The 15,053-nt window shown below is 39.1% G+C and overlaps 1 protein-coding gene and 1 long non-coding RNA gene across 4 annotated transcripts in view; both read left to right on the top strand.

Moving 5' to 3' along the window:
• STRIP2 (striatin interacting protein 2) overlaps window positions 1–11,050 on the top strand; it is a 53,503-nt gene extending 42,453 nt beyond the window's left edge. For all 3 annotated transcript variants that reach the window (XM_059396418.1, XM_059396420.1, XM_059396419.1), the window contains 3 exons: window positions 5,317–5,421; window positions 6,285–6,489; window positions 8,047–11,050. In XM_059396418.1, coding sequence (XP_059252401.1) covers window positions 5,317–5,421; window positions 6,285–6,489; window positions 8,047–8,297 — 561 coding nt within the window. In that variant the 3' untranslated portion in view covers window positions 8,298–11,050. The remainder of the gene's footprint in view (window positions 1–5,316; window positions 5,422–6,284; window positions 6,490–8,046) is intronic.
• Window positions 11,051–12,744: 1,694 nt separating this feature from the next.
• Window positions 12,745–13,537, top strand: LOC132014934 (uncharacterized). The gene is made up of 3 exons (XR_009403495.1): window positions 12,745–12,812; window positions 13,226–13,342; window positions 13,471–13,537. It is a non-coding gene; the product is annotated as an uncharacterized LOC132014934 (long non-coding RNA).
• The last annotated feature ends 1,516 nt before the right edge of the window (window positions 13,538–15,053 follow it).

Here is a 15,053-nt window from a genome sequence, read left to right as displayed (position 1 = left end):
TGATTTCCTCAGTACAAAAGGAAGAAACACTCTGTTCTTTCCGCAGTCGTGTGAGTTAATTATCCATCTAACTGGAGTAAGCCTCTGTTTTTATTTGGCTTGACTCATGCAGCTGGGCTAAGATGGATCTTTAGAACAGAACCCTCATAGTACTTTAGAGACTATGAAGGGTAGGTTGTGATCCCTGAACTGAATTTTTAGACACAAGGTGTGTGTAAACAATTTTTTAAGTTTTTAATTTTAATTCCAGTATAGTTATCATGCCGTGTTATATTCATTTCAGGTATACAATGTAGTGATTCAGCAATTCTGTAACATCACGTAGTACTAATCATATGTGTACTCTTTAATCCCCATTACCTATTTCACCCATTCCCCCCACCCACCTACCTTCCGGTAACCATCAGTTTGTTCTCTATAGTTAAGAGTCTCTTGGTTTGTCTTTCTCTCTCTCTCTCTTTTTTTTTTTCCTTTACCCTTTTGTTTTGTTTCTTAAATTCCACATATGAGTGAAATCATATGGTATTTATCTTTTTCTGACTTATTTCACTTATTATACTCTAACTTCATCCATGTTGTTACAAATGGCAAGATTTCATTCCATTTGGGGCGCCTGGGTGGCTCAGTGGGTTAAGCCTCTGCCTTTGGCTCAGGTCATGATCTCAGGGTTCTGGGATTGAGCCCTGCTTTGGTCTCCCTGCTCAGTGGGGAGCCTGCTTCCCACCCACCCCCACCTACTTGTGATCTCTTTCTGTCAAATAAATAAATAAAATCTTTTTTTAAAAAAGATCTTATTCCTTTTTATGACTGAAAAATATTTCATTGTATTTATATGCCACATTTTCTTTATCCATTCATCTATCAGTGCACACTTGGGCTGCTTCCATATCTTGGCTGTTGTAAATAATGTTGCAATAAACATAGGGGTGCATGTATTCCTTTGAATTAGGGTTTTTGTGTTTTTGTGGGGGTAAATGCCAAGTAGTGCAATCACTGGATAATAGGGTAGTTCTATTTTTAACTTTTTAAGGAACCAGTTTGCCTTTCCACCAACAGTGCAAGAGAGTTCCTTATTCTCCATGTTCTCACCAAAATTTGTTGTTTCCTGTGTTTTTTATTTTAGCCATTCTGATTGGTGTGAGGTAACACCTCATTGTAGTTTTGACTTTCATTTCCCTGGTGATGAGTGACATTGAACATTTTTTCACATGTCTATTGGGCATCTGGATGTCTTCTTTGGAGAAATGTCTGTTCATGTCTTCTGCCCATTTTTAAATGGGATTATTTGGTTTTGGGGTGTTATATCAGTTCTTTATATATTTTAGATACTAACCCTTTGTGGGATATGTCATTTGCAAATATCTTCTCCCATTCCATAGGTTGCCTTTTAGTTGTGATTGTTTCCATTGTTGTGCAGAAGCTTTTTATTTTGATGTAGTCCCAATAGTTTATTTTTGCTTTTATTTCCCTTGTCTCAGGAGATATATCTAGAAAAATAGATGTTGCTATGGCCTGATGTCAGAGAAATTACTGCCTGTTCTCTCTTCTAGGATTTTTATGGTTTCAGGTCTTAGATGGAGGTCATTTTCCATTTTGAGTTTTTCTGTATTGGTGAAAGAAAGTGTTCCAGTTTCATTCTTTTGCATGTAGCTCTCCAGTTTTCCTAATACAATTTGTTGAAGAGACTTTTTCCCAATGTATATTCTTTCCTTCTTTGTCAAAGATTAATTGACCATATAATTGTGGATTTCTTGCTGGGTTTTCTGTTCTGTTCTATTGATCTATATGTCTATTTTGTACCAGAGCCATACTATTTTGCTTACTACAGCTTTGTAATATAACTTGAAGCCTGGAATTGTGATAACCTCCAGTTTTGTCTTTCTTTGTCAAAATTTCCTTACTATTCAGGGTCTTTTGTGGTTTCATGTAAATTTTAGTATTGTTTGTTCTAGTTCTCTGAAAAATGTTGGTTTTTTGATAGGGATTGCATTAAATCTGTAGATTGCTTGGGTACTATAGACATTTTAATAATATTCTTTTAATCCATTAGCATGGAATGCCTTTCCATTTCTTTGTGTCCTCTTTAATTTCTTCCATCAGTGTTTTATACTCCAGAGTAGAGGTCTTTCGTATCTTTGGTTAAGTTTTTTTTTTTTTTTTTAAGATTTATTTATTTATTTGACAGAGAGAGATCACAAGTAGGCAGAGAGGCAGGCAGAGAGAGAGAGAGAGAGGAGGAAGCAGGCTCCCTGCTGAGCAGAGAGCCCGATGTGGGACTCGATCCCAGGACCCTGAGATCATAACCTGAGCTGAAGGCAGCGGCTTAACCCACTGAGCCACCCAGACGCCCCTCTTTGGTTAAGTTTATTCATAGTTTTTTGTTTTGGGGGGTGCAGTTGTAAATGGGATTGTTTTGTGAATAAATGTTTGTGTATGCAAGTGGAACATGGGCAAATGTTTTCTTCTTTCAACTTTTGCTGGTAGAAAGTGAGTGAGTCAAGGTCTTGATTTGGCTAGTGCAAAATATCAGAAACAAGGGAATATGGCCAAATGCTGCTGCTCACAAAATATAGCCCCCCCCGAAGTTTACATTTTACTCAATATGCTAAGTCCTGCCTCACAAAAACAGAGAAAGCAGGCCATTTGTCCTAAATGAACATAAGCAAATAAAAAAACCCTCAAGTCTGGCAGATCTAGAAAGCACTCCATGGAGCTAAAGGTCTGCTGGAAAATGAGTATCTGTTGTGTTTGAAGAAGGCAGAAGGCTTGAGCAGGACTCCATATGGAGATTGTTGCATGGACCAGTCTGGGATCTCCTATCGTGAGATAGCCATGGACTAGCATGTGTTCTGTCAGTGCCCACTTCAGGCAACATCTTGTGACGCAGGAATAGGGGGTAGTTTTAGTCAGTGGGGAACCATTATCAGAAAAAAAAGAGAGCAAGACCCTGGGCAGATGAGACTATCTTTAGGAGGGAACTAGGGTATCTTTCCTGGGACTCTTGAGACAGCTTTGAGGAAGAAGCCGCCACGATCAGCTTACTTTCATTTAAAACTTCACTTTTTTAATCAAACGGAGAAAGTTGAGATAAATTACAGTATTATGAAATGATCAGAGGTAAAAGGATCTTAAAGATGATCTAATTTAACCTCTTACAAGAAACAGGGAAATGACTTACCTACCATCATACATCCAGGGTCAAAGCCATAATCCAGGTATCCTAGTGTCTATTTCAGTGCTGCTTCCACAGCCATACCCCTACTCCTATTTGTTTGTTTGTTTGTTTTAAGGTGAGCTCATACAATCTCAGACCCTGAGATTAAGAGTCACATGCTTTACCAGCTGAGCCAGCCAGGTACCCCTCCCATATTTTTTGAGGTGCTAAGTAATGCAAAGCTGTTTATGCTGCTATCATATTAGAAATCAGGATAAAGGAGGCTCACAGTGGAGATACACATGGCCTCCCCTATATGTTCTCTATTTCCCCTGCTTCTTAAAAAAACAACAACAACAACAACAAAAAACACACACAGAGTCCATTCCTCTGTTAGCCATACAAGATGGAACATCTATAGAATCTCTCTGTTTTGGACAAGCCAACTAGCTGATGCACTAGAGTGGAAACTCCCATGGAATTTTCTCTTAGAAGGAAACAAATAGTTCTCCAGGGACTAGTTCTAAACACAATATTGAACATTTACTACAGGAAGTAGAACATTTTTTCTAAATAATATTTCTTTTTTTTTTTTTTTTAATTTTAAGGCTGGGGAGGTTTATTTATTTATTTTTTTTTTTTAAGATTTTATTTATTTATTTGACAGAGAGAAATCACAAGTAGTTGGAGAGGCAGGCAGAGAGAGAGAGAGGGAAGCAGGCTCTCTGCTGCGCAGAGAGCCCGATGTGGGACTCGATCCCAGGACCCTGAGATCATGACCCGAGCCGAAGGCAGCGGCCTAACCCACTGAGCCACCCAGGCGCCCCTCTAAATAATATTTCTAAAAAGTTTCCCTGAAACTTTTTGGCCCTTACTCTTATTTATTTCTTAGTAGAGCCTATTACTCTCAAAAATCCTGCATGTTCCTTCTGCATTAGATGTATGTCTATCTTGCTTACTTTGGATTAATTTGGGAAAGGAGGGGGTAATTTTCCATTCTTTTTTTTTTTTTAAAGATTTTATTTATTTATTTGACAGACAGAGATCACAAGTAGGCAGAGAGGCAGGCAGAGAGAGAGGGAGGAAGCAGGCTCTCCGCCGAGCAGAGAGCCCGATGCGGGGCTCGACCCCAGGACCCCGAAATCATGACCTGAGCCGAAGGCAGAGGCTTTAACCCACTGAGCCACCCAGGCGCCCCCATAATTTTCCATTCTTTAGACAACAGCTCATTTCTACACCTTGTCTCCTACTCTTACGTCCTCCTATCAAATTGTAAGCATTAGGAATTTCTAAGATGTTAGTTTGGTCACCATGCATGCTCATTGATTCATATGGCTTCTGGCATCAGTATATTTACAGGCCCCCAAATCCAGAAGGGCTCTTATTTTTGTCCCTGAAAAATGTTTCTGTGAGTAGATACCTGTTTCTAATCTGACATCCATCTGTTATCTCTGGTTGGGTACTCACAAGCTATCCATAAACATATAAGAGAAACACCTGGTTAGAATTTACCATCTGCCATTTTTGCTTCCATGCTGGAAAATTAAGCAATTTACTGCAATAGGGTTTGATAAAGGAGGGCGTAGGATGATTTTAAAAATTCAAATGTAATGAATATCAGATCCATCTAACATAGTTTGAAATCAACCAGAATGGGGCACCTGACTGGCTCAATCAGTAGAGCATGTGACTGGATCTCAGGATCATAAGTTCAAGCCCCACATTGGGTTTAGAGCCTACTTAAGAAAGGAAGAAAAGGAAAGAAGGGAAGGGAAGGGAAAGAAGGAAGGAATCTACCAGAATAACTCCTAGCGGTTTAAAACACAGCTTATGAAAGAGCAAAGTATATAGGGGAAAAGTTCTATCACTTCTTTTCTGATTCTAAAGCAGGAAGCTACACAGGAAACTTGAGTGGCATTCTTACGTTCATGTATCCTCTTTCTATTCAGTACTTACTCTAGGTGTAGCCTTTCAGGATTGGCAGCTGTGTGTTTTCAGATGAAGTATATTGCACACTTTGAGACTTTAGCGTATGAAGAGCAGAATGGTGAGGAGGTAGCATTTCATAAGGAAGGCCTCACCTACACTTACCAGTAGTGACTTCTAGGCTTCTGTGGGAATGAAGGCCTTATAGGTGTTGAGGTGGGCTTGCTTTATTACAGGAAGCTGGAGACAACAATCAATTCTGTTGGAGGAACCTCTTTTCCTGCATCAACCTTCTGAGGTTGCTCAACAAACTGACCAAATGGAAGCATTCCAGAACCATGGTGAGTGGGGCTTCAGATCATAGAGGTGTCCATCTGACTGAATTTTTTTAATCTTAAATATTTATGGACTTCCTGCTTTGTGAGCTCTATAGGGAAACACTGAATGCTACATAAGGTGAACATCTAATTCTGGGCATTTATTCATGTGAGATAATTATTCACCAGTCCATTTCTTTACAAGGAGCTGAATATGGGCCCTCCCCCAGGGCAGCTCTGGTTGGAAAGTTAGCATTGTTATATGGATTTATATTGGATTATAAGCACATATCCCAGATGATACAAGGCTAAGATTATTTACTGCAGCATGAATCATGAAAGACTGGAAACAATCTAAAGCCCATTAATGCAGGACCAACTGGTATATCCTTATAATAGAATATTATCCAAGCATTAAAAAGAATGAGGCAGGAAAAAAAAAGAGTGAGGCAGTTCTATATTGATATGGAATAATTTTCAAGATATATTGTTAAATAAAAAGCAAGGTATGGAACAATGTGACAGGATATGTAGTTGGCTGTGGTTTTTGTTAATAAAAATAATATGTGTACATAGAATTATATATCCAGATGATACAAAAGAAACTGGTAAGAGCAGAAATGGGATGTGTAGCTGACAAAATTATTTTGCTCTTTATATCATATACTTTGAATATTAGAAACTTTGAATTGTGACATATAAATGGAGTGGTTCCTCTATGTTCTTGAAGACTAAATATAAATAGAACCTAGGCCATGGATTCCCAAAAGCTCCCCCAGGGTACTGAGACCAGTCAAGTTGGCTTAATTGTTTGTGAGTTGGAAGTTCCAAGACACTTTAGATCCTTACCTGCCTTTCTTCACTCCTGCCCCTCTTTAAACGGGTAGATGCTGGTGGTATTCAAATCAGCTCCAATCTTAAAGCGGGCCCTCAAGGTCAAACAGGCCATGCTGCAACTTTATGTTCTGAAGCTGCTAAAAATACAGACCAAGTACCTGGGACGCCAGTGGAGGAAAAGTAACATGAAAACCATGTCAGCCATCTATCAGAAAGTACGCCACCGCATGAATGATGACTGGGCTTATGGGAATGGTGAGTATTCTCAGAGCTCTTGACCTCCGAGAGTTTCCCAGGGTTTAAACAAAATAAGTGGCTCCTGAGTGGCTCAGTTGGTTAAGCGTCTGCCTTCAGCTCTGGTCATGATCTCAGGATCCTGGGATCAAGCCCCCCAACCCCTGTCAGGCTCTATGCTCACTGGGGAGTCTGCTTCTCCCTCTCCCTTTGCCCTTCCCTCCCCACCTCTCATGCTCTCTCTCACTCTCATACTATCTATCTCTCAAGTAAAAAAATAAAATCTTTAAAAAAGAAACTAAATAAATAGTTATCTCTACTCTTTCGTATGAATTGTTACATAGTTTGGATAAGAAAGTTGTAATTATAGTCACGTGCTGATATAACATACATTAGGGTTACTGCCCCCAAATTCTAGCATGTGCCCAGATCCTATATTAACTATAAAAATCCATTTTAGGGGCACCTGGGTGGCTCAGTTGTTTAAGCATCCAACTCTTGGTTTTGGGTCAGGTCATGATCTTATGGTCATGGGATCAAGCCCCGTGTGGGGCTCCAGGCTCAGTAGAGAATCTGCTTGAGATTCTCTCCCTCTGCCCCTCCCCCCACTTGCACATGCATGCTTTCATAGAACCCTGGGATCGTGACCTGAGCTGAAGGCAGATGCTTAGCCGACTGAGCCACTCAGGCACTTCAAAAATAAAATCTTTTTAAAAAGAGAGATAAACCATTGCGTATGGGACATGAGAGATCTGGGAAAGATGTATCTCTAGCCCTGAAATAAGTGTCTGAGTGGGGTAAATAAGGTAAAGATTTTACCTCGTAATTTTAACATACGCTGACACATACATTTATCATATGCTGAGAGAGGTCACAGGGAAGCAATCAGTAAATCCTTCAGTAATTGGTCCATTCTGATTCTCCTTGTTGTACCTCTTCCTGCCTCTTTACATTCCTTGAGAGCTGGTGATTCCATTCAAATGAGTAACTCCCATACCCTAGGAAAGCTCAGTAAAGGGAATTAAGTTGCCATTTTGGAAAATATAATACATATACCTAGTAAGAAAGTGAAATAATGAAAAGAAAGTACAGGTTAAAAAAAATGTCCACCCGGGGCGCCTGGGTGGCTCAGTGGGTTAAGCCGCTGCCTTCGGCTCAGGTCATGATCTCAGGGTCCTGGGATCGAGTCCCGCATCGGGCTCTCTGCTCAGCAGGGGGCCTGCTTCCCTTCCTTTCTCTCTGCCTGCCTCTCTGCCTACTTGTGATCTCTCTCTGTCAAATAAATAAATAAAATCTTTAAAAAAAAAAAAAAAAATGTCCACCCTCTCAGGGACCTTATTTCCTTCTCAGTGGTAATCACTGTTAGCTGTTTCTAGACTACCCTTCCAAAGATAGTCTCTGCATATACATGTGTATTTTTTTAAACTGGAGTGACAGCATATTATACACTTAGTACATTGCCCTCCACAAAAAGGAAATTCTGAGTTTAATTTGTTCTTCCCCATAGACCATATACTCTGTGGTAGGAGGAGCAGAATCCTGAGTTGTGTAATTGTTCTTCTTCTTTCCCCAACACAGACATCGATGCCAGGCCATGGGACTTCCAAGCAGAAGAATGCACCTTGAGGGCTAACATTGAGGCTTTTAACAGCCGCCGGTATGACAAACCCCAGGACTCTGAATTTTCACCTGTGGATAACTGCTTGCAGAGTGTGCTGGGGCAGAGGTTGGATCTACCTGAGGATTTCCACTATTCATATGAGCTCTGGCTGGAGAGAGAGGTGTTTTCCCAGCCCATCTGTTGGGAGGAGCTGCTCCAGAGTCACTGAGCTCTTAGAAAAAAAAACATCTGATAGATGAGGTTTGGCTCCAATAAATGGTGCTCTGCCTATCCTGCCCACTCGGCCTTTGTTTCTAGCTCTGAGAGTGCTTGTTCAGGGGAAAGCTGGCCTAGCCCAGGACATCCAGTGTAGTGCAGGGCCATTCTGGGGGCTTTGGGCCTGGAGATAGTACAAGGCTGGGATCCTGAGTCACAACAGATTGGTCAACTTGCATTGGGGTCAGTTGGGTGCCAAGTTGGCCTTGAACATCTGCTGGATCAGTCCTGGATAGGCTCTTTTGTGGGACCGCTCCCTGCTTTAGTCTTGCCCAGAACCAGGACCAGGCCAGCCTTTGATAGCCCCAAGAGTGAGAATAAGTTTATCATGGCATTTGACCCATGACATTCATCATAGATAATGGGAGAGGGAAGTCATAAAATAGGGAGAACATTTCCTTCTTGTTTATCCTGGATTCCTAGGACCCATAAGAAGTTTGGCAAAACCAACTTTGAAATTAAGTGTATATTTTAAATAAAAAATTTTGACACCTCTCTCTAAAATTATTAGCTCAAAGATGATTTTAGAGCACCTGCACCTTCTTTGTAAAGGATGATGATTTACTGTTACCTAAATACTGCATGTTATAGTAAGGTATATCATGTAAAGTGTTTTTTTCTTTACTCCGAAGAAATCTATGTTCAATCTGAAAATTATTTCTCTATGTATTGTACATGGGGCATGGAGTGCTTTGCTACAGCCAGTCTGAAATAGACCTCCTCTAAGGATGTTTCATGTTTTTCTGAAGCTATGTCAGTCTTCACATGACTGGTACACTATAAAAAATTATCCCTTTCATCCAATTCATTTTTTTAATGACAAGTAATTACAGAAGGTTTTATTTACTGAGATGGCAATGTCCATTTGTGCTCATGATCGATTTATTTTTTAATTGAATGGAATAGCAAGAGCATTATAGTTACCATTTTTCTTCTATGTTGATTAGTGATTTTTTTTCCTTTTTACTATGAGTGCTTTCAAAGTGTCATATGGAGATTTAGTAATACTGTTCTTACCTTAAAGTATTGCACACTTCTTTGAAAATACAGGTCTTGATGTACCAACCTCTTTAAACTTCTTTTGAGGGTGCCTGGGTGGCTCATTCAGTTAAGCATCTGCCTTCGGCTCAGGTCATGATCCCAGAGTCTGGGATCAAGTCCTGCTTCGGGCTCCCTGCATACGGAGCCGGCTTCTCCCTCTGCCTGCTGCTCTCTCTGCCAAGTAAAATCTTAGAGGAAAAAAATTTCTACTGAAGTTTGAATCACATACTTGTCAGAGCGCCTGGATGGCTCCGTTAGTTAAATGTCTGACTCTTGATTTTGGCCTGAGTGATGATCCTCAGGGTCATGGGATCAATCCCTGCATCCGCACTCAGTGAGGAGTCTGCTTGATGAGTCTTCCTCTGTCCATCCACCCCCTCCACACACAAACACACTCTCTCAAATAAATAAATCTTTAAAAAAAAAAAAATCACATACTTCTCATCAGAAATTGGGTTTTTAGAAAAGCTTCTGATTCGACCAGGATCATTTTTTTTCCTCTTCTATTCCCACAATTATGTCATCTATATTTTCAAGCTTTTTTTTTTTTAAATGCTCTCCCCCCCTGACATGGACACTATTGAATCTTTTTTATGATAGCATCAGGCTACTTTAATTATGCCAGGAAGTCTTGTAAGAAATGGCTTATTTATTCTGTCAACCACAGTCTCATTTGGAAGTCATGATACAGTTATTGACAATATCCAAAGGAACTAGACCAGAACTCCAACTAAAGATTGGATTTTAGCTTTTTTTTTTTTTTAAGATTTTATTTATTTATTTGACAGAGATCACAAGTAGGCAGAGGCAGGCAGAGAGGGGGAAGCAGGCTCTTTGCTGAGCAGAGAGTGGGGCTTAATCCCAGGACCCTGGGATCATGACCTGAGCCAAAGGCAGAGGCTTTAACCCACTGAGCCACCCAGGTGCCCCAGATTTTAGCTTTTTGAGCTTTAGGATGGCAGGACTTATGTTTTTATGGAAAGGTAATGAAGAATGTAAGTATGTAATAGATGACACTTCTTAAAATACTTTGTAAATTTTACCTGAATAGGACAGCTGTCCTCATCACAATCAAAGTAATTCACTAAGCATATCGTTCATGAATCCTATTAATCTATTTTAATGTGGTTTAACTGAAAAGGCAATTTTCAAGGAAAGAGCAGTCATCAATCTATTTCTCTTAAAGCCATATAGTATTTAATTTGTGTCAAGAACAAATAAGTTGCCTTTTTAAAAATATGCACATGAATGCTTTCTGAGGCATAGAAGTATGCTGAGCTTTAACATTTCATACCTTTTTACAAGTCTTCTCTTAAGGGAAGATTAATTCTCAGTGCAGATGGAAAAACTGAGATACCAAGAAAAGTGATTAGTTTCAAATCACAACATTTTTTTTGCTGACTTGCTGGGATAGCATTCAGGTATTGACAGCCAGCCCCATATGTTAAAGTAACTGAATCTTCCAAGAGAACCCATGTGTGTGGTTAGGAATAAATTCAGATTAACCAAGGTCCAATGGTGATTGCTGTTACTGTTTAGAAGAACATTACCCGAGTGATTTATAGATGATTTTTATTTGTGAATATCTCAATATAAGTTTGTGCTGATTGCTGTTAACATGGTTTATCTACTGAAAGCACTTTAATAAAGAGAAATTGAACTAGAGTTAGAAATTTGGTCTTTAATTCAACATAAAAGAATCTTAAAGACAGGTATAGAAGGGAATAATACATAAAGAAGATGAATATGTAAAATCTTGCCTAGTATTCCCTGGGGTTAGATTAATACAAACACAACTGCAAAATCTCAATGGCTTAGGACACACCTTTATTTCTTGTTTCTGGGTCTGCTGATCAGCTGCAGCTCTGCTCCACTCAAGTTAACTTGCAAGAGATAGCTCTGCTCCACACATCATCTTATTCTAGCATGAGGCTGAGGGGACTAGCTCCTGGCTGGGACATATTGTTCTCGTGGTAAAGGGCAAAGCAAGCACCTAACCATACCATGCAACCACCTGGAGGGTGCTTAAAGCTCTTCCTTGGATGGGGCATAAGTCAAATTGCTCATATTCCCCTGGCAAAAAGCAGTTCATCTGGGGCAAGCCTAACATTGGGCCAGAGAAGTACATTCTACCTATGGAAGGCAGTTGCAACCAGGCATATGTCTAAAGAGTGAGTCACACAGCAGCTTCTCAGTGAGATTTTGAGATTGGTGGTAGGGCTTTCTTTGAGATTGTTGAGAATTCCCATAGCTTTCCGGTGAGCATTTGAAACCACGCATTTCAGTGCTTTATGCTGATATTTTCAGTTGTGACTTTCTTGACCTTTTGTGTCCATAGTTCCTCCAGCTCTTCACCTAACAATATTCTTGGTTATATAAAGGCAGTTCTATAAACGAATGAATGTTTTAATGGTCTCTTTTTGTCCCACAAGTAGTTGTGATGAGTCTGAATTCTTTCTCTCTAGGCCTTCTAGCGATGACCTATATTTGCAATAAAACTAGCTGAGACTAAAAATGCCACTGCAGGTCTGGAATAAAAATGACACTGGCATATACAACCATCAGACTTGTGACCTTGATCTCACAAATGCTATTATTCATGAGCTAATTAACCACCTTAATATTCAGGTTAGGTCAAGTATGAACTTGGCAACTCTTTGGTACTCTGCCAAGGTGCTAAGTGTGTTTAGGGTAATTTGCAGAGGCAAAGAAAGTCCTGCCACTATCTCAGAAATACTGGGCATGACCAATTAACATCTGCTTTACCTGTACTATAATTCCAGGCCAGACTTTTCTGTAAGGCTATGACAAAATGTTTTCTGTAATGAAAATGTTTTACAAAATATTATGGAATTTATAAACAACTTTTGTGGTTTTAGAGCAGCTATAGCTATTCTTACATGTATTTAATACTAATACATATTTTAATGGATATTTTATATGATGCTTTTCAACATGAGAGACATCAAATACATATATAAATATATACATAAAATATATTTTAGAATAAAAATATCTACAACATTATTTTATTATCTATACAATACACAAAACTTTTGTTTGCTTTCTCATTTTTTCTCAACCAAAAAAAAAAAAAAAAGGAAAAAGAATATAGTGATATTGAAGAAAATTACCTCCTGTATAATCTCACTACTCAACAAGTGAGCTATTTATATGGTGGCAGCTTAACAATATAAGAAAAATGTGTAATCTCTAAAATAGGATAGAACAAGGGGAGAGATCAAAGCTCTATCTATATTGGCAGAGCATTTTGTACAACAACATGGAAAATACTTTTGGAAATGTTGGCATGGGTGAGTCCTATTGGTGATTTTTGAGAAAGCACATGAGTTTTTTTTCCCACTAATGTATTTTCAGTGACCTCTGGTATTCCTTCAGAAGTACTGGTATGGAAAGTTTATAGAAGGTAAGTCCTGAGTTTCTTATACTTTCAAATACGTTTTCAGGTGGTTCTAAGTGTTTGGCTATTCTAATGTTAGCCTTAAAATGTTAAATCTCAATATTTGGAGGATTTTTACAGAAATGTATTCTTGAGTTGAAGAGATCAGAGATCATCTAGGACAATCTCCATCCAACACAAGAATTCCTTTAATTAGTATCAGCTACGTATTTATCTAGCCTCTAATCTTTTCACTGACAGAAATATCACTATGTCATAGATTCAGTAGTAATAGTAATAACTGAAATGTCTACAAAAGAATTAGCTACCTCAAAATACAATTGACTTATGGTATTATTTGAGCCAGAAGAAACATGAATACATTCATGGAATCCAAACAACTAACATTAGCTATTGTACTTTCTTCCCCACTATATTAGTTTCCCAGGACTGCTGTAACAGAAACTGGGTGGCTTAAAAGAAGAAAAATTACTCTCTCACAGTTACAGGGGCCAGAAGTCTGAAATCAAGGTGTCAGCAGGACTCCCCCTTCAAAGGTACTAATCATTTCCTTGCCTCTTCTAACTTCTGGTAGCTTCTAGCTTCATGTCACTCCAATTTCTGCTTCTGTCGTCACATTGCTTCCTCCTCTCTCAAAAGCCCCTCTGCCTCTCTCTCTTCTAAGGATACCTCTGATTGAATTTAAGGCCCATCAGGATAATCTTCTTTTCTCAAGATTTTGCCATATAAGGTAAGATTCACTCTTTTGCAATAAGGTAGTATTCACAGTTTTTGAGGATAAGGACCTGGACATATCTTCTGGGAGGCCACAATTCAACCCACTACACCCACTAACACCCATCAGACATGTAGTAGCAAAACTGATTAATTTTCTCTTCCTTTCTATCATTATTAGAGGTGTAAGGCAAGACCTGAAGGAAGTTATTTTTATTTGAAAGATGCTTGCAGGTATTGATGGAGTCAAAGAAGGTTCAAGTAAGGAAAGTTTCAGGTTGGGGTGCCTGGTGGCTCAGCTGGTTAAGCGACTGCCTTCGGCTCAGGTCAGATCCTGGAGTCCCGGGATCGAGTCCCGCATCAGGCTCCCTGCTCTGCAAGGAGTCTGCTTCTCCCTCCCCCATCTCATGCTCTCTGGCTCTCCCAAACAAACAAATAAATAAAATCTTAAAAAAGAAAAAAAAAAGAAAGAAAGTTTCAGGCTTAGGTAGAGGATTGGACATAAGGAAGCAAGTGTAAAAGTGAAGACTATATTTAGGTATTTATAGGTATTTTTGTTAAGAAGATACATGTAAAAGAGTCAAGTAATTTTTCAGAGCACACAATGAAAAATGTAACTTCCCACCTTAGATCCCTGTCTCATTCCCCAGAAGTAATCACTGTAAATATTTTTCTATTTTTTTATCCTTTCAGAAAATTCCCATGATAACACCTATCTCTTCCCCACCAATATATATTTTTTAAAAATTTATTTGACACAGAGAGTCAATGAGAAGGAAAACACAAGCAGGGGGTGAGAGAAAGGGAGAAGCAGGCTTCCTGCCGAGCAGAGAGTCTGATGTGGGGCTCGAACCCAGGACCCAGGGATCATGACCTGAGCTGAAGGTAGATGCTTAACAACTAAGCCACTCGATCACCCCCAATATTTTTTTTTCATACATGGGAGCACAACATATTCTGTCCTATTCTTATTTTTATCATATTTATCCCAGAAACCTATTTTTCCATATTAATATTTTCTTGAATAACTATAACTTGAATATATTTAATAATTAAATCATTTTCCCTAACACTGCTTTAAAGTATGTTTCAGTTAAGAAGAAAAGGTATAGGTGGAAAGAATAGTGTGTACGCCCACACATGCATGCATGTGTGTGTGTGTGCTGATGGGGATGAGGTCAAGGGAGATTTACTCAGTTCTCATAGCAATAGGCCAAAGCAATTTGAAATATAATTTCCTACCACCAGCTCTGGACATTCAGACTCCGAGATCCTGTAAATGTAATGAGACTGTGCCTGAGTGGGCTATGGGGAGGTTTTTAGGCTGTTTGCTCCTTTACTAATTAGCCAGATTTAAATTTCAAAAAGCAAGAACTTTAAATTTTTACTTTTGCATATTTTATGGAAAATAACCAAAGTCTTTCTAAGGAACTATAAGAGTACAAAAGTCACCCCATCTCTGCTCAAACACCTTTGGTGACAGTGACTTCCTTACTAAATATGACAATACCATCTGTCCCTTTCCCTCCAAAT

The sequence above is a fragment of the Mustela nigripes genome, chromosome 4 (assembly GCF_022355385.1).
Source record: "Mustela nigripes isolate SB6536 chromosome 4, MUSNIG.SB6536, whole genome shotgun sequence".
Classification (NCBI taxonomy): Eukaryota; Metazoa; Chordata; class Mammalia; order Carnivora; family Mustelidae; genus Mustela; species Mustela nigripes.
Note: the sequence above shows the minus strand (reverse complement) of the source record. Positions and strands in the feature narration are given on the sequence as shown.